Source organism: Loxodonta africana, chromosome 3 (assembly GCF_030014295.1).
Source record: "Loxodonta africana isolate mLoxAfr1 chromosome 3, mLoxAfr1.hap2, whole genome shotgun sequence".
NCBI lineage: Eukaryota > Metazoa > Chordata > Mammalia > Proboscidea > Elephantidae > Loxodonta > Loxodonta africana.
Genome location: NC_087344.1, coordinates 8,305,750 through 8,329,439, shown reverse-complemented (window position 1 = coordinate 8,329,439; position 23,690 = coordinate 8,305,750). Strand labels below are relative to the sequence as shown.

General features: G+C 44.3%; 1 protein-coding gene across 1 annotated transcript in view; it reads right to left on the bottom strand.

The window, feature by feature from the left end:
* Positions 1–23,690, bottom strand: part of CATSPERD (cation channel sperm associated auxiliary subunit delta) — a 73,582-nt gene that overhangs the window by 5,453 nt on the left and 44,439 nt on the right. The window contains exons 14-16 of the mRNA XM_064279818.1: positions 19,956–20,008; positions 15,461–15,535; positions 13,956–14,084 (exon numbers count right to left, since the gene is read on the bottom strand). Coding sequence (XP_064135888.1) covers positions 13,956–14,084; positions 15,461–15,535; positions 19,956–20,008 — 257 coding nt within the window. The remainder of the gene's footprint in view (positions 1–13,955; positions 14,085–15,460; positions 15,536–19,955; positions 20,009–23,690) is intronic.

Here is a 23,690-nt window from a genome sequence, read left to right as displayed (position 1 = left end):
GGGATGAGTTATATAAAGCACTGAAGGAAAAAAATTGCCAGCAGAGAATCACATATCCAGCAAAACTGTCTCTCAAATATGAAGGTGAAATTAGGATATTTCCAGATAAACAGAAGTTTAGGGAATCTGCAAAAAACCAAACCAAAACTACAAGAAATACTAAAAGGAATTCTCTGGTTAGAAAATCAATAATACCAGATCTCAACCCAACACTAGAACACAGAACAGAGCAACCAGATAGCAACCCAAACAGGGAAATCACAAAATAAACCAAGATTTAAAAAATGCTCAAAACAGGGAAACAGCAATGTCATAATGTAAAAGATGACAACAACAACATTAAATCAATAAAGAGGGACTAAGTAGTCATCAATCTTTCATATGGAGAGGAAGTCAAGGTGACAAAGGGAGATAAAAGTTTGATTTAAACTTAGAAAAATAGGGATAAATAATAGGGTAACCACAAAGGAGACTAAGAATCCTACACATCAAAATAAAATACAAGAAAAACATAAAGACTCAGCAAAAACAAAATCAACAACAATGAAAAAAAAGGAAAACACCATTTACAAAGAAAAACTACTCAGCACAAAAAATTAAAGGGAAAAAAGGAACTGTGAGCAACACACAAAAAGTGACAGCACTAACCTCATCCCTATCCATAGTCATGCTGAATATAAATGGACTAGATGCACCAATAAAGAGAGAGTTGCAGAATAGATTAAAAAAAAAAAAAAAAAAGACACGATCCGTCTATATAATGCCTACAAGAGACACACCTTGGACTTAATGACGCAAACAAACTAAAACTCAAAGGATGGAAAAAATATATCAAGCAAACAACAATCAAAAAATGGCAGGAGTGGCAATGCTAATTTCTGACGAAACAGACTTCAAAGTTAAATCCATCACAAAGGATAAGGAAGGACACTATATAATGATTAAAGGGACAATATACCAGGAGTATATTACCACATTATAATATTTATACACCTGATGACAGGGCTTCAAGATACATAAAACAAACACTAACAGCACTGAAAAGTGAGATAGACAGCTCCACAGTAATAGTAGGAGACTTCAACACACCACTTTTAGTGAAGAGGAGAACATCCAGCAAGAAGCTCAATAAAGACACCAATGATCTAAATGCCACAACCAACCAATTTGACCTTGTAGCCACGTACAGAACGCTCCACCCAAGAGCAGACAAGTATACTTTCTTCCAGTGCACAAGGAACATTCCCTAGAATAGAGCACATATTAGGCCCAAAGCAAGCCTTAACAGAATCCAAAACATCAAAATATTATAAAGCATCTTCTCTGACCATAAACTCATAAAAGTAGAAATCAACAACAGAAAAAAACAGGGAAAAGAAATCAAACACATGGAAACTGAACAACACTTTGCTCAAAAACGATTGGATTATAGAAGACGTAAAGGACAGAATGAAGAAATTCATAGAATCAAATGAGAAGGTAAACACTTCCTATCAGAACCTTTGGGACATAGCTAAAGCAGTGTTCAGAGGTGAATTTATAGCAATAAATGCACACATCCAAAAAGAAGAAAGGGGCCAAAATCAAAGAATTATCCCTACAACTTCAACAAATAGAAACAGAGCAACAAAAGAAACCCTCGGGCACCAGAAGTCGGCAAATAATAAAAATGAGAGCAGAATTAAGTGAAAAAGAGAACAGAAAAACAATTGAAAGAGTTAACAAGACCAAAACCTAGTTCTCTGAAAAGATTAACAAAATTGATAAACCATTGGCCAGACTCACAAAAGAAAAACAGGAGACGAAGCAAATAAGCCGAATAAGAAATGAGATGGGCGATATCACAACAGACCCAACTGAAATTAGAAGAACCATAACAGAATACTATGAAAAATTGTAATCTAACAAATTTGAAAACCTAGAGGAAATGGACGAATTTCTAGAAATACACCACCTACCTAAACTAACACAAACAGAGGTAGAATAACCAAATAAACCCATAACAAAAGAGATTGAAAACGTTATTTAAAAACTTCCCCCCCCCCCAAAAAAAAACCCTGGCCCTGACGGCTTCACTTGAGAATTCTACCAAACCTTCAGAGAAGAGTTAATGCCACTACTACTAAAGGTATTTCAGAGCATAGAAAAGGAAGGAATACTCCCAAACTCATTCTATGAAGCCAGTATAACCCTGACACCAAAACCAGGCAAAGACACCACAAAAAGAGAAAACTACAGACCAATATCCCTCATGAACTTAGATGCAAAAATCCTCAGCAAAATTCTAGCCAGTAGAATCCAACAACATATCAAAAAAAATAATTCACCATGACCAAGTGGGAGTCATACCAGGTATGCAGGGACGGTTCAACATTAGAAAAACAATCAATGTAATCCATCACATAAATAAAACAAAAGACAAGAACCCATGATTTTATCAATTGATGCAGGAAAGGCCTCTGACAAACTCCAACACCCATTCATGATAAAAACTCTCAGCAAAATAGGAATAGAAGGGAAATTCCTCAACATAATAAAGGGCATTTATATAAAGCCAACAGCCAACATCATCCTAAACGGAGACTGAAAGCATTCCCATTGAGAACAGGAAGCAGACAAGGATGCCCTTTATCACCACTCTTATTCAACATTGTGCTAGAGGTCCTAGCCAGAGCTATTAGGCCAGATAAAGAAATAAAGGGCATCCAAATTGGCAAAGAAGAAGTAAAAGTGTCTCTGTTTGAAGACGATATGATCTTTTACACAGAAAAACCTCAAGAATCCTCAAGAAAACTATTGAAATAGAAGAGTTCAGCAGAGTATCAGGATACAAGATAAACATACATAAATCAGTTGGATTCCTCTACACCAACAAAGAGAACGGTGAAGAGGAAATTACCAAATCAATACCATTTACAGTAGCCCCCAAGAAGATAAAATACTTAGGAATAAATCTAACCAGAGACGTAAAAGACCTACACAAAGAAAACTATAAGACACTACTGGAAGAAACCAAAAGACCTACGTAAGTGGAAAAACATACCTTGCTCATGGATAGGAAGACTCAACATTGTAAAAATGTCTATTCTACTCAAAATTATCTATAGATACAATGCAATCCTGATCCAAATACCAGTGACATTTTTTAATGAGATGGAGAAACAAATCACCAACTTCTTACGGAAGGGAAAGAGGCCCTGAATAAGTAAAGCGTTACTGAAAAAGAAGAACAAACTACCCGATTTCAGAACATATTATACCACTACAGTAGTCAAAACAGCCTGGCACTGGGACAACAACAGATACATAGACCAATGGAACAGAATAGAAAATCCAGACATAAATCCATCTATATATGAGAAGCTGGTATTTGACCAAGGCCCAAATGCAGTTAAATGGGGGAAAAGACAGTCTCTTTAACAAAATGGTGCTAGCATAATTGGATAACCATCTGCAAAAAAAATGAAACAAAACCCATATCTCACACCATGCACAAAAACTAACTCAAAATGGATCAAAAACCTAAATATAAAACCTAAAACAATAAGGATCATGGAAGAAAAAAATAGGAGCCCTAATACATGGCATAAACAGTATACAAAACATTACTAACAATGTACAAACACCAGAAGAGAAATTAGATAACTGGGAGCTCCTAAAAATCAAACACCTGTGCTCATCCAAAGACTTCACCAAAGAAGTAAAAAGATTACCTACAGACTGGGAAAAAGTTTTTAGCTACGACATTTCCAATCAGTGTCTGATCTCTAAAATCTACATGATACTGCAAAAACTCAACAACAAAAAGACAAATTACCCAATTAAAAAATGGGCAAAGGATATGAACAGACACTTCACTAAAGAAGACATTCAGGTGGCTAACAGATACATGAGGAAATGCTCACAATCATTAGCCATTAGAGAAATGCAAATCAAAACTACAATGAGATTCCATCTCACTCCAACAAGGCGGCATTAATCCAAAAAACACAAAATAATCCATGTTGGAGAGGTTGTGGAGAGACTGGAACACTTATACCCTGCTGGTGAGAATGTAAAATGGTACAACCACTTTGGAAATCAATTTGGCGCTTCCTTAAAAAGCCGGAAATAGAGCTACCATATGATCCAGCAATTCCAATCCTTGGAATATATCCTAGAGAAATAAGAGCCTTCACATGAACAGATATATGCACACCCATGTTCATTGCAGCACTGTTTACAATACCAAAAAGATGGAAGCAACCAAGGTCCCCATAACATGGAGGAATCTGGAAGGCATTACGCTGAATGAAATTAGTTGCAAAAGGACAAATATTGGATGAGACCACTGTTATAAGAACTCTAGATAAAGTTTAAACACAGAGAAAACATTTGCTGGTGGTTATGAGGGTGGGGAGGAAGGGAGAGAGATTTTCACTAGATAGTAGACAAGAATTATTTTAGGTGAAGGGAAGGGCAATATACAACACAGCGAAAGTCAGCACAACTGGACTAAACCAAAAGCAAAGAAGTTTCCTGAATACAACCAAATGCTGTGAAGGCCACAGTAGCAGGGACAGGGGTCTGGGTCCATGGTTTTGGGGGACATTTAGGTCAACTGGCGTAACAAAATGTATTAAGAAAACGTTCTGCATCCCACTTTGGTGAGAGGCATCTGGGGTCGTTTTTTAAATGCTAGCAAGCAGCCATCTAAGATGCATCAATTTGTCTCAGCCTACCTGGAGCAAAGGAGAATGAAGAACACCAAAGACACATGGCAAAGATGTGCCGAAGAGACAGAAAGGGCCACATAAACCAGAGACTCCATCAGCCCGAGACCAGAAGAACTAGATGGTGCCCGGCTACCACCAATCACTGCCCTGACAGGGAACACAACAGAGAATCCCTGATGGAGCAGGAGAGCAGTGGGATGCAGATCTCATATTCTCATAAAAAGACCAGGCTTAATGGTCTGACTGAGACTGGAGGGACCCTGACGGTAATGGTTCCCAGACCCTCTGTTAGTCCAAGATTGGAACCATTCCTGTGGCCAACTCTCCAGATAGGGATTGAACTAGACTACAAGATAGACAATGATACTGGTGAGGATTGAGCTTCTTGGCTCAAGTAGACACATGAAACTATGTGGGCAGCTCCTGTCTGGTGGCGAGATGAGAAGGCAGAGGGGGAAAGAAGCTGGTTGAATGGACACAGGAAATACAGGGTGGACAGGAGGAGTGTGCTGTTTCATTCGGGGGAGAGCAGCTAGGAGTATATAACAAGGTGTGTGTAACTTTTTGTATGAGGGACTGTTTGTAAACTTTCACCTAAAGCATAATAAAGAAGTCACATCTACCCTTTCCCATTTCTCTGAGGATGTCTGCAAATATTGGAAGGGTATACATTTAGGGCTGTCAATTGCTGTTGTTAAGTGCTATTGAGTCGATTCCAACTTATAGTGACCCTATGCACAACAGACACGTTGCCCCATCCCGCACCATCTTCACAATTGTTGCTATGTTCGAGCCCATTGTTGCAGCTGCTGTGTCAATCTATTTCTTTAAGGGTTTTCCTCTTTTGGGCTGACCCTCTAGTTTATCAGGCATGGTGTCCTTCTCCAGGGACTGGTCCCTCCTGATAACTTGTCACTTGTCCAAAGCATGTGAGATGAAGTCTTGCTATCCTCGCTTCTACCGGAGCATTCTGGCCATACTTCTTCCAAGACAGATTTGTTCATTCTTCTGACAGTCCATGGTATATTCAGTATTCTTTGCCAACACCATAATTCAAAGGAATCAATTCTTCTTTGGCCTTCCTTATTCACCGTCCAGCTTTCGAATACACATGAGGCGAATGAAAACACCACAGCTTGGGTCAGGCCCACCTTAGTCCTCAAGGTCACATCGCTGCTTTTTAACAATTTAAAGAGGTCTTTTGCAGCAGATTTGCCCAGTGCAATGCATCGGCTGATTTCCTGACTGCTGCTTCCATGGGTGTTGATTGCGGATCCAAGAAAAAGGAAATCGTTGACAACTTCAAGCTTTTCTGTTTATCATGACATTGCTTATTAGTCCAGTTGTAAGGATTTTTATGTTGAGGTGTAATCCATACTGAAGGTTGTGGTCTCTGATCTTCACTAGTAAGTGCTTCAAGTCCTCTTCACTTTCAGCAAGCAAGCTTGTGTCATCTGCATAACGCAGGTTGTTAATGAGTCTTCCTCCAATCCTGACGCCCCGTTCGTCTTCATACAGTCCAGCTTCTCAGATTATTTGCTCTGCATACAGAATGAACAAGTATGGTAAAAGGATACAACGCTGATGCACACCTTTTCTGATTTTAAAGCACAGAGTATCCACTTGTTCTGTTTGAACGTCTGCCTCTTGGTCCAGGTACAGGTTCCTCATGAGCACAATTAAGTGTTCTGGAATTCCCATTCTTCGCGATGTTATCCATAATTTATCACGATCCACAGAGTTGAATGTCTTTGTGTAATCAATAAAACACAGGTAAACATCTTTTTGGTATTCTCTGCTTTCATCCAAGATCCATCTGACATCAGCAATGATATCCCTCGTTCCACATTCTCTTCTGAATCTGGCCTGAATTCCTGGCAGTTCCTTGTTCATGTACTGCTGCAACCATTTTTGAACTGTGTGTGATATTAATGATATTGTTCCATAATTTCCGCATTCTGTTGGATGACCTTTCTTCAGAATGGGCACAAATATGGATATCTTCCAGGCACTTGGCCAGGTACCTATCTTTAAAATTCTTGGCATAGATGAATGAACGCTTCCAGTGTTGCATCCGTTTGTTGAAACATCTTAATTGGTATTTGTCTTAGGCTGGATTCTCTAGAGAAGCAAAACCAGTAAAGTATGTGCAGAAAGAGAAAGATCAAGGAAATGGCTTACGTGGTTGTAGAGGCTGGAAAGTTCCAAATCTGTGGGTCAGGTCGGAGGCTTTTCGCCACTCACATAGTTGCAGGGGCTGGCGAACCCAAGATCCAGACCGTGGAGGCTGACAAATCCCAAGAATGGCAGGTAAGCTGCTAGCTCAAGTCCCAAGGACCAGAGGTCTGATGAACAGGAGCCAGCTGCCTGATCCAGAGCAAGCAATAGCCAGAGAGCCTTGCCAGAAGCTCCACCTATAACGGAACTCAAATACCACAGCTCTACCAGACTGAGTCCAGCACAACTAGATGATGCCTGGCTACCACTGACAGCTCTGACAGGAATCACAATAGACGGTCCTGGACAGAGCTGGAGAAAAATGTAGAACAAAATTCTAACTCAAGAAAGAAGACCAGACTTGCTGGTCTGACAAAGAGTGGAGAAACCCCAAGAGTACGGCCCCTAGAAGCCCTTTTAATTCAGAACTGAAGTCACTCCTGAGGTTTACCCTTCAGCCAAAGATTAGACAGGCCCATAAGACAAAAAATAAAATGTAGCTCAACCATGTATATGAGACTAAATGGGCACACCAGCCCAGGTGCAAGGATGAGAAGGCAGGAGGGGCAAAGAAACAATGGAAAGGAACAATGGAAGTGGTGAACCCAAGGTTGAGAAGTAGAGAGTGTTAACGTATTGCAGGGTTCACAACCAATGCCAGAAAACAAAATGTGTATTAATTGTTTAACAAGAAAGTAATTTGCTCTGTAAACCTTCCCATAAAGCCCAATTAAAAAAAGAAAGTCCACCTATATTGGATATAGGCCACACCCCAAGGAAACTCCCTTTCAACTGAGTGGTTACTGACAGCAGATCCCATCATGGAGGTGATCACTGTATATCAGATCCCATCATGGAGGTGATTATATCATTATGGCTGCCAAACTATATCATAACTGTCAAACCACTGAGGATCACGGCCCAACCAAGTTGACACACAGCCTTTACCATCACAGTCCACACCTTGTCACCTTGGCACTTGTACATATCTCCTTAAACCATACGTAATCTCTGAATAAAGACAATTATAAAGTCATACTTCTGCCTAACATGATACAACTAACATGTGTACAATTGAAAATGCACTAGCCCTGTTTACATCTTATATTTCATAGGTGAAGAAAACAAGAATATGTGATGCACACATACAAGGAAGAAATGCTCGTAACAGTTACAGCCTTCATTTCTGCAACTGGTCATGTGGTTGTAACTGGTATTTAGAACTACATTCTTCTACCATCCGTTTGTAATCCCTTTGCTGTCAGCAAGCATCTCGGCTGGTCATGTTTTTTTGCCTGGTGGGGTAACCCAAGCCTTCATTCTTGAAGGGTCTCAGCCATTGTTAGTCATGTTGGAATTGGGTTGCTGTAGTTTTCATTGACTTTAATCACATGGCATGGTAGTACTAAGAGACGCCCCGAGGGATCTCCTGCATTCCAGACATGCTGTTCTTTACCTCCATTATGTCATATCAATCTGATTTCCTCTTGGTAATCAGGATCAATCACACCAGCCCATGTGGTAACTCCCTTCTTTGCCTGTTGATCCAGAGGCATAAGGAGGCCGAAGTGACCAGGTGACATTCTTAACTTCCAGTTCAAATGGAATCAGTGATGTGTCTCCAAGTGGGCACATTCTCTTTTTAGAATTAAGACCTCTAGACCTGCAGAGCACAAGGTTGCAGGGACAGAAAGCAAAATATTTGCCAGTGGGTCACTAGGAGTAATAGTGAGTGATGCAACTTCCATTTCCACCCCTTGATTCCTGGACCCATGAATCCTGGCAATGGGAGAAACAGCACCATATACTGGATGCTAAAAACCAAAAACCAAACCCAGTGCCGTTGAGTCGATTCCGACTCATAGCAGCCCTATAGGACAGAGTAGAACTGCCCTGTAGGGTTTACAAGGAACGCCTGGTGGATTCGAACTGCTGACCCTTTGGTTAGAAGCCATAGCACTTAACGACTACCCCACCAGGGTTTCCTATTGGATGCTAGTTTAGAGCATATCCAGCCTCCTGGAGATCATTGCTCCAACCCTGCAAGGTACTGCCACCTAGCTGGCACCGTAACTGTGTCTTTAGAAGGCCATTCCATCATTTTATCAAGCCAGCTTCTTCAGGATGATGGGTAACATGGTAAGACCAGTGAATTCCACAAGCATGGACCCATTGCCACATTTCATTTGCTGTGAAGTGAGTCTCTTGATCTGAGGCAATGTTGTGTGGGATACCATGACAGTGGATGAGGCATTCTATAAGTCCATGGATGGTAGTTTTGGCAGAGGTGTTGTGTTCTGGGAAGGCAAATCCATATACACAGTAAGTATCTATTCCAGTACAAACAAAAGGCTGCCCTTTCCATAATGGAAGTGGCCCAATATAATCAACCTGCCAACAGATTGCTGGCTGAACACCTTGAGGAATGGTGGCATATCGGGGACTCAGTGCTCGTTTCTGTTGCTGGCAGATTGGGCACTCAGCAGTGGCTGTAGCCAAGTCGGCCTTGGCAAGTGGAAGTCCATATTGTTGAGCCCATGCATAACCTCCATCCCTACCACCATGGCCACTCATTAAGCAATGATGGGAGTGGCTAGGGAAAGAGGATAACTGGTTTCCAAAAAATGAGTCATCCTACCCACTTGATTGTTAAAATCTTCCTCTGCTGTGGTCACCATTTGGTGAGCATTCACACAAAACACAAATATCTTCACTTCTTTGGCCCATTCAGAGAGGGCTATCCACATACCTCTTCCCCATACCTCCTTTTCTCCAATTTTCTAACCATGTTCCTTCCAAGTCCCTGAGCAGTCAGCCAAATCATTGGCCACAGCCCGTGAATCAGTCTACATTCACAAATCTGGCCATTTCTCCTTCCAGGCAAAGTGAACAACCAGATGCACTGCTCTACGTTCTGCCAACTGGAAGGACTTCCCTTCACTGCTGTCCTTCAGGGAGGTTCAAGAAAGGGGCTGTAGTGCTGCTGCTGTCCACTTTACAGTAGTGCCTGCACATCGTGCAGAACCATCTGTAAACCAGGCACGAGTTTTCTCTTCCTCAGTCATCTGATCATAAGGAACTCCCCATGAGGCCATAGGTGCAGACTGGGAGATGGAAGGTAATGTGACAGGAGGGGAGACCATGAGTATTTGGGCCACTTCCTCATGCAACTTACTCGTGCCTTTAGGTCCTGCTCAGGCCTGATCTTGTATATACCATCTCCATTTAATGATGGAGTGCTGCTGTGCATGTCCAACTTTATGGCTCTGTGTGTCAGACAACACCCGGTTCATGATGGGAAGCTCCAGTTGCATGGTGACTTGGTGGCCCATGGTTAAGCATCCAGTCCCTACTAAAGCCCAGTAACAAGCCAAAAGCTGTTTCTCAGGAGAGTAGTTATCTGCAGAAGAAGGCAGGGCTTTGCTCCAAAATCCTAAGGGCCTACATTGTAATTCACCAATAGGGGCCTGCCAAAGACTCCAAACGGCATCCCTATCTGCCAGTGGCACTTCAAGCTCCAATGGATCAGCAAGATCACGTGGCAGGGCGGCTCGCACAGCAGCCTGAACCTGTTGCAGAGCCTTCTCTTGGTCTGGGCCCCACTCAAAACTAGCAGCTTTTTGAGCCACTTGATAAATAGGTCGAAGTAGCACACCCAAATGAGGGATATGTTGCCTCCAAAATCCAAAGAGGTGCCACTGGGCATTGTGCCTCCTTTTTAGTTGTGGAAGGGGCCAGATGCAATAACTTCCCTTCACTTTAGAAGGAATATCTCAACATGCCCCACACCACTGAACTCCTAGAAATTTCACTGAGGTGGAAGGTGCCTGAATTTTTGTTGGATTAATTTCCCACCCTCTAGCATGCAAATGTTTTACCAGTAAGTCCAGAGTCGTTGGCAGTTCTTCCTTACTATGTCCAATCAGTCTAATGTCATCAATGTAATGGACCAGTGTGATGTCTTGTGGAAGGGAAAGGTGATCAAGATCCCTGCAGACTAAGTTATGACACAGGGCTGTAGAGCTGATGTAGTTCTGAGGTAGGCAACTGAAGGTGTATTGCTGGCCTTGCCAGCTGAAGGCAAACTGCTTCTGGTGGCCCTTCAAAACAGGTATGGAGAAAAAGCATTCGGCAAATCAGTAGCTGCATACCAGATACCAGGAGATGGATTAATTTGCTCAAGCAATGAAACTACATCTGGAACAGCAGCTGCAATTGGAGTCTCCATCTGGTTAAGTTTTCTCTAACACATTTTCATTCTCCAAGCTCCATCTTGTTTTTGCACAGGCCAAATAGATGAGTTGAATAGGGATGTGGTGGGAATCACCACCCCTGCATCCTTCAAGGCCTTGATGGTGGCAGTAATCTCTGCAATCCCTCCAGGAATGCAGTATTGATTTTGGTTTACTATTTTCCTAGGTAGGGGCAGTTCTAATGGCTTCCACTTGGCTTTTTCTACCATAATAGCCCTTACTCCACTTGTCAGGGATCCAATGTAGGGGTTCTGCCAGTTGCTGAGTATATCTATTCCAATTATGCATTCTGGAACTGGGGAAATCACTACAGGATGGACTTGGAGATCCACTGGACCTACTGTCAGATGGACATGAGCTAAGACTCCATTAAAAATCTGACCTCCATCCTGAGACCAGAAGAACTAGATGGTGCCCGGCCATAACCGATGACTGCCCTGACAGGGAGCACAACAGAGAATCCCTGAGGGAGCAGATGATCAGTGGGATGCAGACCCCAAATTCTCATAAAAAGACCAGGCTTAATGGTCTGACTGAGACTAGAGGAATCCCGGCGGGCATGGTCCCCAAACCTTCTGTTGGCCCAGGACAGGAACCATTCCTGAAGACACCTCATCAGACAGGACTGGACAATGGGTTGGAGAGAGATGGTGATGAAGAGTGAGCAACTTGTATCAGGTGGACACTTGAGACTGTGTTGGCATCTCTTGTCTGGAGGGAAGATAGGAGGGTAGAGAGGGTTAGAAACTGGCAATATTGTCACAAAAGGAGAGACTGAAAGGAGGGAGCAGGTTGACTCATTAGGGGGAGAGTAAGTGGGAGTATGGAGTAAGGTGTATATAAGCTTATATGTGACAGACTGACTTGATTTGTAAACTTTCACTTAAAGCACAATAAAAATTATTAAAAAAAAAATCTGACCTCCATATGTCCCCATCTGACTGGTGGGCCATAGTGACATTTTGGGTCTCCTAGAATTAGTGTCAGTTCAGAGCAAGTATCCAGTAATCCCTAAAAAGTCTGATTATTTCCTTTTCCCCAAGGGACAGTCACTCTCGTAAAAGGCCATAGATTCCTCTGGGGAAGGCTGGGAGAAAGGTTAACAGTATATATTTTTGGTAGCGTAGTGAGGTCCTTCCTTGAGGGGAGCTGGCTTCCCCTTCATTCAAGGGATTATGGGTCTTTCAACTTGCTCAAGTCTGGGAATTGACTGAGGGGCTGTAATTCTCTATTCTGGTGATTCGAGTTAGACTGCTGTTCACTTGACCTAGAATTCTTCTGCTTGTACAGATCAAGTAAATATTTAGTAAATTTCTTCTGTTTCACTCCTAGGGACACCATGACTAAGTAGCCAACACCATAAATTCATATGAGTGATTTAGGAGATAACAGTGGATTCAATATTCTTCACCAACACCACAATTCAAAGGCATCAATTCTTCTTTGGTCTTCCTCATTCATTGCCCAGCTCTCACACACATATGAGGTGATTGAAAACACCATGGCTTGGGTCAGGCGCACCTTAGTCCTCAAAGTAACATCTTTGCTTTTTAACACTTGAAAAAGGTCTTTTGCAGGTTTGCCTGATGCAAAGTGTGAGGTTTAATGAACCTGTTTACACGTGTCAGCCCATCCCATGCTGTCACTGTCAGCCAACAACCATTTAGGGCCAATAGGCCCGGCACTGAGCGCAGCCAGCGGCCTCATGAGGTTATTTCAATTAACACAATGAAACGAAAGAGTAACCCGGCTCCTCAGCCAGCACTGGCCACACTGGGCTCGGCAGCCACAGGGAACTCATGGCTCCCAGATCGGACGGCGGGTGGAAAATTTCTGTTATCACAGAAAGTTCTACGGGTCAGCATGGGTCTGCGACTAGAATGGGGTCAAGGCAGCTGTGGCCCAGACCCCGTGGAGACCAAGGTCAAGGCAGCACAGGGTTCTCAACTCATCACCCAGGTTGAAGTAGAAATTACACACAGGGCCTGATAGAAAGTGACAACAGAGCTCAGATTCTTAGAATGTCCAGACTTAGTGGACAGGTTGAGACTGTAGGACTCCCTGAGACTACCTCCCTGAGATACTCTTTAAACCTCGAATAGATATTTTCCCTTGAGGTCACCTTTTAGCTACACAACAGACTGGCTCATAAAGTAAAGAATATCACCCGTGAATATTGCGCTTCTATAAAAAATCACCTCCAAGAGACCAAACAGTCAGCAATGACTCTAAAGGAAAGATGAGAATGTAAGGGGGCAAGAGAAACTAGATTAATGGAAATGGGACAACCAGAATGGAATTAATGAGAATGTCCACACATTGTGATGAATGTCACCAACGTCTCTGAACAACTTGTGTAGAAATTGTTAAACAGGAATCTAATTTGCTGTGTACACTTTCACCGAAAACACAATAAAATATGATTAAAAAAAGAAAGAATAAATTACACTTGGGGCAGGGGGATGTTGTGATGATACAGCAGACCCAAGGACATGGGTCATGTCTGGAAGGAAAGGGGCTGACTGTGCTGAGAGGGAACAAGCAGGAACTACATTCCAGGAGGAGGGCCTGGCCTGGCGAAGGCCTGGGGGAGGCCATTGGGGCTGGGGTGCGGAGCAAGGGGTGGAAAGGGAGCTTTATCCTGAGGGCAATGGGGAGACCGAAGAGCCAGGAGGAGGCCCCTTGACGAGGGGACCCAGGATGTGGGACACAGGGCCCTGCCACGGCCACACCGTGCCCCCCCCCCACACTGTACCCTGCTAGGTCTTACAGTTCCACCACAGGCTTCCACGGGGTGTCATAGTAGACCAGGCGAGGGCAGCCCAGCTTATCGTATTTGTACAGCACCTTCAGGTCCTTGGTGGCCTTCTGGCCCAGGAAGTTGGGATCGTAGGCCTCCCTGCAGGAGAGTGGGAAGGAGAGAGGGAGTGGTGGTATATTTTGCGTCACCTTGTCCAACTCTGGTGCCTTCAGCCAAAGACTATTCTACATTCGTTTATAAAGTCGTTATGTGTGATTAAAGGAAATCTTTAAAAGAGAAAGACCCTCAATGAGATGGACGGACACAATGGCTGCAACAACGGGCTCAAGCATAATAATGATTATGAGGATGACGCAGGACTGGGCAGTGTTCTGTTCTGTTGTACACGGGGTCACTATGAGTCAGAGCAGACTCGACAGCACCTAACGACAACAAAGGAGCCCTGGTAGCTCAATGGTCACGCACTTGGCTCGAACCCACCAGCTGCTCTGCAGGAGAAAGACCTGGCGGTCTGCTTCCGTAAAGATGACAGCCTTGGGAACTCTTATGGGGCAGTTCTACTTTGTCACAGGGGGTCACCATGAGTCGGAATCCACTGGATGGCACCCAACAATAGCATGTGATTACATCAGCTGGCCTTGAGTAAAGCAGGCTGCCCCCCACGATGTGGGTGGGCCTCATTCAGTCAGCTGAAGGCCCAAAGGGCCAAAAGGGAGTTTCCCTAGGGTGTGTTCTGCCTCCACACATGGTGCCACAACTCCTTCACATTTCCCATCCCCTGACCTACGGATCTTGGACTCACCAGGCCTCACAACGGTAGGAGTCAATTCCTTAATCAATCAATCAATCTCTCACTCTCTCTCATATGTATCCTATATCCCAGCCCCGTCTATCAGTTTGCTGTACTGTGGTGGCTCTCGTGTTGCTGTGATGTTGGAAGCTATATCATCGGTATTTCAAATACTGGCAGGGTCACCTGTGGCGGACAGGTTTCAGCAGAGCTTCCGGGCTAAGACAGACTAGGAGAAAAGGCCTGGTGATTGATGTTCGAAAATCAGTCAATGAAAACTCTGTGGATCCCAACAAATATTATCCAATGGACTCGAACATGACAACGATCATGAAGATGGCACAGGACTGGGCGACGTTTCATTGTGTTACATATATAATCACTGGAGCTGGAGCCGACTCAATGGCAACTAACGCCAACTATACACACACACACACACACACACAGATATCACTGGTTCTGTTTCTCTAGGGAACCTTGACTAAGGCAGATAAGGTCAGCACCCATGAGGTGGCTGAGATGTCGGCTGTCCACAACGCTGTATCTTCTCTCTGTAACTGGGGAGTCACACTTGGGCCCCCCTGCTGTGGGCTCTGCCACCTCCACGCCCTTCATACTTTCTCTCTTGGCCAGGTGGCAGTTTTGAAGCAATTCTCGATTCTTCAAGGGCATTCCCTCCCCTTGGGTCGTGCCTATGTGGGGGTCAGGGGTGGCCCGGGCTCACTTCTCGATGATGTAGTTGTAATTGTCCTGCAAGATCACGGGGTCCAGGATGCCTTTGGAGCAGGCAGAGACGTCACTGTGGGCAACAAGAGATTGTGAGAAATGGTAAGCCCCACAGGGAACCAGAGTGTCTTAGTTCTCTCTCTAGCACTGCTATAATAGAAATACCACAAGGGGAAGGCTTTAACAAACAGAAATGTATTTTCTCACAGTCCACGAGAATTAGCAAGGCTAGAAGCCTGAATTCAGGGTGCTGGCTCTAGGGGAAGGCTTTCTCTCTCTGCTGGCACTGGGGGAAGGACCTTGTCTCTTTCAGCAGCTGCTCCTCGGTTCCTTGAAGATTTTCATCTATCTACCCCCATCTGTGCCTAATCTGCTCCTTTCATATCTCCAAAGTGGTTGGTTTAAGGCCCGTCCTACACTGATAGGACCACATTAATGTAACAAAGAAAATCCTATCCTCAGATGGGGTTGCGCCCGTAGGTATAAAACCAAAAAAACCAAACCAGTTGCATTATAGTTGATTTCGACTTATAGTGACCCTATGGGACAGGGTAGAACTGCCCCATAGGGTTTCCAAGGCTGTAATCTTTTCCAAGGCTCCTCTCCACATGTATCGGGGTTAGGATTTATAACACATATTTTGGGGGGACACAATTCAGTCCATCACACAGAGAACTGGAAACCAGAGCCCCTTGCAAGTCACAGGAGTAAAGATTGGGAAGATGGACAAACCTCAACCCCAGCTCTGGCATTGCGCCCCTCTGCCCATCCTCCCCACTGCCATAGGAGGGAAGCTAGTCCTGCCATCTGGGAGGGTGTTTTGGCAGGAGCCTTGGACCCAAACGTTGGCCCCTGGAAGTTTCTTTCACATACCTTCCGACACTGGTAGGGCACGCCCAAGGCCACAGGTCCCTGCAGTTCAGTGCCAGCCACAAATGTCCCTCAACAGGGGACTGGGACAAGGAGCCCTGGTGATGCAGTCGTTAAGTGCTCATCTACTAACCCAAAGGTGAGCAATCCGAACCCACCAGCCACCAGCTCCTCTTTGGGAGAAAGGTGTGGCAGTCTGCTTCCATAAAGATTACAGCCTTGGAAGCCCTATGGGGCAGTTCTACTTTGTCCTATAGGGTCGCTATGAGTTGGAATTGACTCAAGGTCAATGGGTTTTGGGTTTGGGGACTGGCAGAAGGCAAGGGCAGCTCACCGGCCACATGGAGGAACACAGTGCAGCTGTTAAAAGGGTGTGGTGGTGGTAGGCAGAGCCATTTAGGAAGAGGTCCGCAGTAGAGGGTTAAGGATGGGGAGGGAGTCAATCCAAATGCCTATATGATCCCGCTTCCATTGTGATGAAAGAAAGAGGAAAAGTGTGCACAGGCAAATCAAGCCTACAATGCTTGGAGGATGCCAGATGAAGACACGGAATGAAGATACCATTCCAGGGGGTGGAGGTGCTTTCCCGCCCTACCTTACACACCTGTGCACTGCTTGAGGTTTGCAACTATCAGGTATGACTTTGATGATGGAAAAGAAGACACCAGCTCAAACAGAGACCTGTACACTAATGTTGACTGCACAATGGCCAAAAGGTGGACAGTGTCCACCAACAGATGATGGGTCAACACGACGTGGTCCACTCGTACAACAGAATGTGGTAACAGTGGCAAATTATCTGAGGTAGTGCCATTAAGATCAGGCCCTTAGGTTGGAAGGCATTCAGGACGACTGGGAAAGAGCTGCCTCCTCAAAATAGAGTCGACCTTAGTGATATGAATGGAGTCAAGCTTTCAGGACCTTCGTTTGCTGAAGTGGCATGACCCAAAATGAGAAGAAGCAGCTGCAAACATCTATTAATAATCGGAAGGTGGAATTACGAAGTATGAATCTAGGAAAACTGGAAATCATCAAAAATGAAATAGAACACATAAACATCGATATCCTAAACACTAGCGAGCTTAAATGCACTGGTACTGGCCATTTTCAATCAGACAATCATATAGTTTACTACGCTGGGAATGACAACTTGAAGAGGAATGGCGTTGCATTCATCCTCAAAAAGAACATTTCAAGATCTATCCTGAAGTATAACGCTGTCAGTGATACGATAATATCCATACACCTACAAAGATGACCAGTTAATATGACTATTATTCAAATTTACACATCAACTACTAAGGCCAGAGATGAAGAAGTTGAAGATCTTTACCAACTTCTGCAGTCTGAAACTGACCAAACATGCAATCAAGATGCATTGATAATTACTGGCGATTGGAATGTGAAAGCTGGAAACAAAGAAGGATTGGTAGTTGGAAAATATGGCCTTAGTGGTAGAAAAGACTCTGGAAATTAAATAACAGAATTTTTCAAGACCAAAGATTTCTTCATTGCAAATACCTTCTTTCACCAACATAAATGGTGACTATACAGGTTTTTAATACAGGTGGACCTCACCAGATGGAATACACAGCAATCAAATCGACTACATCTCTGGAAAGAGATGATGGAAAAGCTTCATATGCATGTGAAAGCTGGACAATGAAAACGGAAGACTGAAGAAGAATAGATGCCTTTGAATTATGGTATTGGTGAAGGATATGGGCCGCCAGAAGAATGAACAAATCCATCTTGGAAGAAGTACAGCCAGAATGCTCCTTAGAAGTTAGCATGGTGAGACTCTGTCTCACGTGCTTTGGATATGGTATCAGGAGGGACCAGTCCCTAGAGAAGGACATCATGCTTGGTAAAGTAGAGGGTCATCGAAAAAGAGGAAGACCCTAAAGGAGGTGGATTTACACAATGGATGCAACAATGGGCTCAAGCCTAACAACGATTGTGAGGATGGCACAGGACCAGGCAGTGTTTCATTCCGTTGTACACAGGGTCGGAACTGACTCAATAGCACCTACCACCAACAACATAAAGAGAAATGAAGTTCTGATACATGCTACCATACAGATGAACTTGAAAACATGCTAAGTGAAATAGGTCAGATGCAGAAGGACAAATATTGTGTGATCCCACTCACACAAAATATTTAGAATAGGCAAAGGCATAGAGGCAGAAAGTAGGTTAGTGGTTACAGGGATTGAGGGAAGAAGGAGTTACTCGGGAGTACGGACTTACTACTTAATGGGGACAGAGTTTCCTTCCTTTCTTCCTCCCTCCCTCTCTCCTTCCCTCCCTTCCTTTGCCTGTTGGAGCCTTTTGCCCATTTTTTCCCCTACTAGGTCATCTTTTTTCCTTATTGATCTGTGTTGTTGTTCGTTGCCATCAAGTTAATTCCGACTCATGGCGACCCCACGTGACACAGTAGAGCTCCTCCACAGGGTTTTCAAGGCAGAGCCTTTGGAAGCAGATCTTCGCGCCTGCCTTCTGAGGCCCCTCTGGGCGAGTTCAGTTCGCCAACCTTTTGGCTAGTAGTCAAGCGCTGAACCGTTTATCCCACCCAGCCACCTGACATTGATTTGTGGAAATTATAAATTCTGGATACAAATCTCTTGCTGGTTAGATATGTGGGCAAATATCCTCCCGACTCTATGGCAAAAGATTTGCATCTTGTTTTAAAAACCTTTCTTGTACATTTTTCTATATATAATTTATTAATTCAACAAAGCTTTCCCATCCTGGGAAATGAACACTGGTAGGATCAGCATCTGGGTGTGTTCTTGCCCTGGATCCGACTAGCTCCTGAGAGCCGACTGTTAAATCTTGAGGAATTTTGAGAGCTGGTTGACTTATTGCGTTGGTAGCGTGAAATCAACCCAACCAAAGTCAGCTCAGTCCAGCCTAACCCAAACTAACCCAACCCAAAGAGGGCATCTTCTTCCCAGGGCCCATCCCATGGTCCTTGGGTCCTGGCCCCACAGCTGCCTCTCGCCACCCACTCGGGCCTTCTCTGAGGGGTGTCTTGTCACTCCCTGTTGTCAGGGCACCTGCTGCTTCTTGGCCGCCCACTGGGACTGTGATTTGGAGGACGCCTGCCCTAAGCCCACCTGCTTTCCCGCCCTGCCATCAGAATCGGGACAGAAGACTCCGAGCCGGTTGTTACACCAGCACGCCACTGCCTGAGGAAAAGGATGGCAACTTCTTTTTTTCTTGGATTCCAATGGCTCCATTCTCTAGGATGGCTATGAATGCTAGGGGCAAATTTTTCAAAATTTTAAGCAAGACATTAAAAACAAAACAAAAAAACCCTCAGCAATTTTCATCAAAATAAGAAATTAGAGGACTAAAAGGAAGAAATAGAATGAGAACACAATTAGGGAAGAGGAAACAAAATGGGAATATCACCAAAATAAGAAAGGAAGGGAAACCAACACGCCATAAACTCAAACTCACACTATTGTTACTAATTATTTACCTTTTCATTACGGAAATGTTGAACATATACAAATGCAGACAGAATAATCGAAGATACCCATCTATGCACCCATCACCCAGTCCCATCCCATCTGCACACCCCGCACTGCCCCCTCCTCCAGTATCAATGCGCTTACTTCTGAACGATGATCCTCTTTTCCAGGTCACACCCAACTGAAACGAGCGCTGTCTACAGAAGAAAGAGACAGTGCCATTGACCTACAGAGGGTCACTCCCCATGCGAGCACACAGTCACATCAAGAGGCTTTGCAAATGGTACTGCCTGGATTCCCTGACATAGTGACCTGAACGTCTTGCAGTTTTTGTTGGGTGCCATTGAGTTGATTTTTGACTCATAGTGACCTCATGTGATAGAGCAGAACTGCCCCATAGGGTTTCCTAGGCTGTAATCTTTAAAAAAAAAAAAAATTTTTTTTTTTTTTTTTTTTAAATCTTTACAGGAGCAGATCAACAGGGCTTTCTCCCATGGGGCTGTCCTTTTGGGGACACGCCATAACCACGACTGGCCCCACAGAGCTTAAGCCCTCAGAGCCTGCCTGAGCTTTCAGGCATGGCCAAATTCCCCACACAGTGGCTTCACGGGGAACAGACCAACTTACACAACGCACAGAAAGGGTATAGAAACCGTGAGTGAGTAAATGCATGCAGAAATGATTCAAATCAAGTTTTAAAAGGAAGCCACCCCCTGGCCCCTAGCCCTCCCCAGGCTGCTTCTCATGCCCTCTGCCCTCAGTGAGGCTTTGCTGGAGCCTTGGGGATGTGCTGTCTCCAAGGATATGCCCTTCCTGTCCCTAAGTAAGGGAGATAAGGCATTCTATGCAGGCGGCACTGTGTGGGCTCTAGGGGTGGGATGGTCCCCACAGCCTCAACCTGAGAGCTTCTCCTCCTTGGACATTCTGCTGCAGGGCAAGGGAGGTCTGTGCCCACTCTTGTCAGCCCCCTGTGGCCTGAGGGTAGACCCAGTGCACACCCCTCATTTGACACCTGCCCTTACACTCCCACAGGCCCTGACCCACCCCCAGGGGTAAGGAGATTTTGAGGCAGCTGTGGCTGCAGCCCAAACGGCCCCATCCCAGGGACAGTGCCCAGCACCCAACCTCCTCCAGTGACCTGTCAGCTGGGAACAAGCCTCAGAAAGGAAAACAATCCAATCCAACCCAACCCAGGTCAACCCAATACAATTCAACCCAACCTAAGTTAACCCAACCCAAGTTAACCCAGCCCAACCCACGTCAACCCAACCCAAAGAGGGCTTCCTCCTTCCCAGCCCATTGTCCTCCAGTCCTCGGCCCACAGCTGCCCCTCACCACCCACCTGGGCCCTCTCTGAGCGATAACTTGTCACCCTCCATTGTCAAGGCACCTGCTGCTTCTTGGCTCCCCACTGGGACTGCTGCCAGAGGGCATGTCTGCCACGAGCCCCTCTGCTGCCCCTCCCTGCCATCTGAATCAGGAACAGAGGGCTCTAAATAGAACTCACTGTCCCCGGCAGAAGGGCCCCGGTCTGCTGCCGAGTCCTTCCACCCCTTGCCCAGTGCCCCGAGTCCCCCAGTTGTTGCTGTTATTGTTAGCTGCCATCAAGTTGATTCGGACCCATGTGTTTCAGAATAGAACTATGCTCCAGTGGCCAGTTTTTTGGAAGCAGATCACAAGGCCTTTCTTCCCAGCTGCCTCTGGGTAGACTCAAACCTCCAATCTTTTGGTTAGCAGCCAAGCACATGAACCATTTGCATCCAGGGGTTTCTTCATATGAACAGTTCAGTGGTTTTTAGTATATTTAAACGTCCTGAGACCATCACCTCTGTCTAGTTCCAGAACATTCCATCACCCTAAAGGAAGCCTGTACCCATTAATAGTCACTCTCCATTCCCTCTCCTCCCCAGCCCCTGTTGTTGTTGTTAGGTGTCCTTGAGTCAGTTCTAACTCATATCAACCCCCTGTACAACAGAACAAAACATTGGTCTGTCCTGCACCATCGTCACAACTGTTATGCTTGAGCCCACTGTTGCATCCATTGTGTCAATTCATCTCATTGAGGGTCTTCCTCTTTTTTGATGACCCTCTACTTTTTTTTTTTTACTTTACCAAGCATGATGTCCTTCTCCAGGGACTGATTCCTCCTGAAAACACGTCCAAAATACATGAGACAAAGTCTCACCATCTTTGCTTCTAAGGAGCATTCTGACTGTACTGCTTCCAAGACAAATTTATTCCTTCTTTTGGCAGTCCATGGTATATTCAATATTCTTCGCCAACACCGTAATTCAAAGGCATCAATTATTCTTCAGTCTTCCTTATTGATTGTCCACCTTTCACATGCATATGAGGCGATTGAAAACACCATAGCTTGGATTGGGCGCATCTTAGTTTTCAAGGTGACATATTTGCTGTTTAACGTTTAGATATCTTTTGTAGCAGATTTGCCCAGCGCAACACATCATTTGGTTTCTTGACTGCTGCTTCCCTGGCTGTTGATTGTGGATCCAAGTAAAATGAAATTCTTGACAACTTCAATCTTTTCTCTGTTTATCATGATGTTGCTCATTGGCCCAGTTGTGAGGATTTTTGTTATCTTTGTGTTGAGGTGTAATCCATGTTGAAAGCTGTGGTCTTTGATCTTCATCAGTAAGTGCTTCAAGTCCTCTTCACTTGCAGCAAGCAAGGTTGTGCCCTCTGCATAATGCAGGTTGTTAATGAGTCTTCCTCCAACCCTGATGTCCTGCTCTTTCTCATACAGTCCAGTTTCTCAGATGATTTGCTAAGCATACAGATTGAATAAATATGGTGAAAGGATACAATCCTGATGCACACCTTTCCTGACTTTAAACCACCCAGTATCCCCTTGTTCTGTTCTAATGACTACCTCTTGATCTATGTACAGGTTCTCATGAGCACATGTATTCTGGAATTCCCATTCTTCACAATGTTATCCATAATTTGTTATGATCTACACAGTCGAATGCCTTTGCATCATCAATAAAAAACAGGTAAACATCTTTCTGGTATTCTCTGCTTTCAGCCATAATCCATCTGACACTGACAATGATATCCCTTGTTCCATGTCATCTTCTGAACCTGACTTGAATTTCTGGCAGTTCCCTGTAGATGTATGGCTGCAACTGCTTTTGAATTATTTTTAGCAAAAATTTTCTTGTGTGTGATATTAATGATATTGTTTGATAATTTCCACATTCTGTTGGATCACTTTTCTTAGGAAAAGGTATAAATACAGATCACTTCCAGTTGGTTGGCCAGTCAGCACTTCCAGTGCTGCACCCATTTGTTGAAACATCTCAGTCGGTATTCCATCAATTCCTGGAGTCTTGTTTTTCTCCAAAGTCTTCACTGTAGCTTGGACTTCTTCCTTCAGTACCATCGGTTCTTGATCATATGCTACCTCCTGATATGACTGAAAGTCAACCAATTCTTTTTGGTACAATGACTCTGTGTATTCCTTCCATCTTCTTTTGATGCTTCCTGAGCTGTTCAGTATTTTGCTCATAGAATCATTAACCTATTGGAACTCAAGGCTGGAAATTTTCCTCAGTTCTTTCAGCTTGAGAAATGCTGAGTGTGTTCTTCTTTTTGGTTTTCTAATTCCGGGTCTTCGCGCATGTCACCATAATACTTTGTCTTCTCCAGCCAGCCTTTGAAATCTTCTGTTCAGCTCTTTTACTTCATCATTTCTTCGATTTACTTTAGGTATTCTATCTTCAAGAGCAACTTTCAGAGTCTCTTCTAACGTCCATTTTGGTCTTTTTAATGACCTCTTGCTTTCTTCATGTATGATGCCCTTGATGTCATTCTACAACTTGCCTGGTCTTCAGTCATTAGTGTTCAATGAGTCAAATC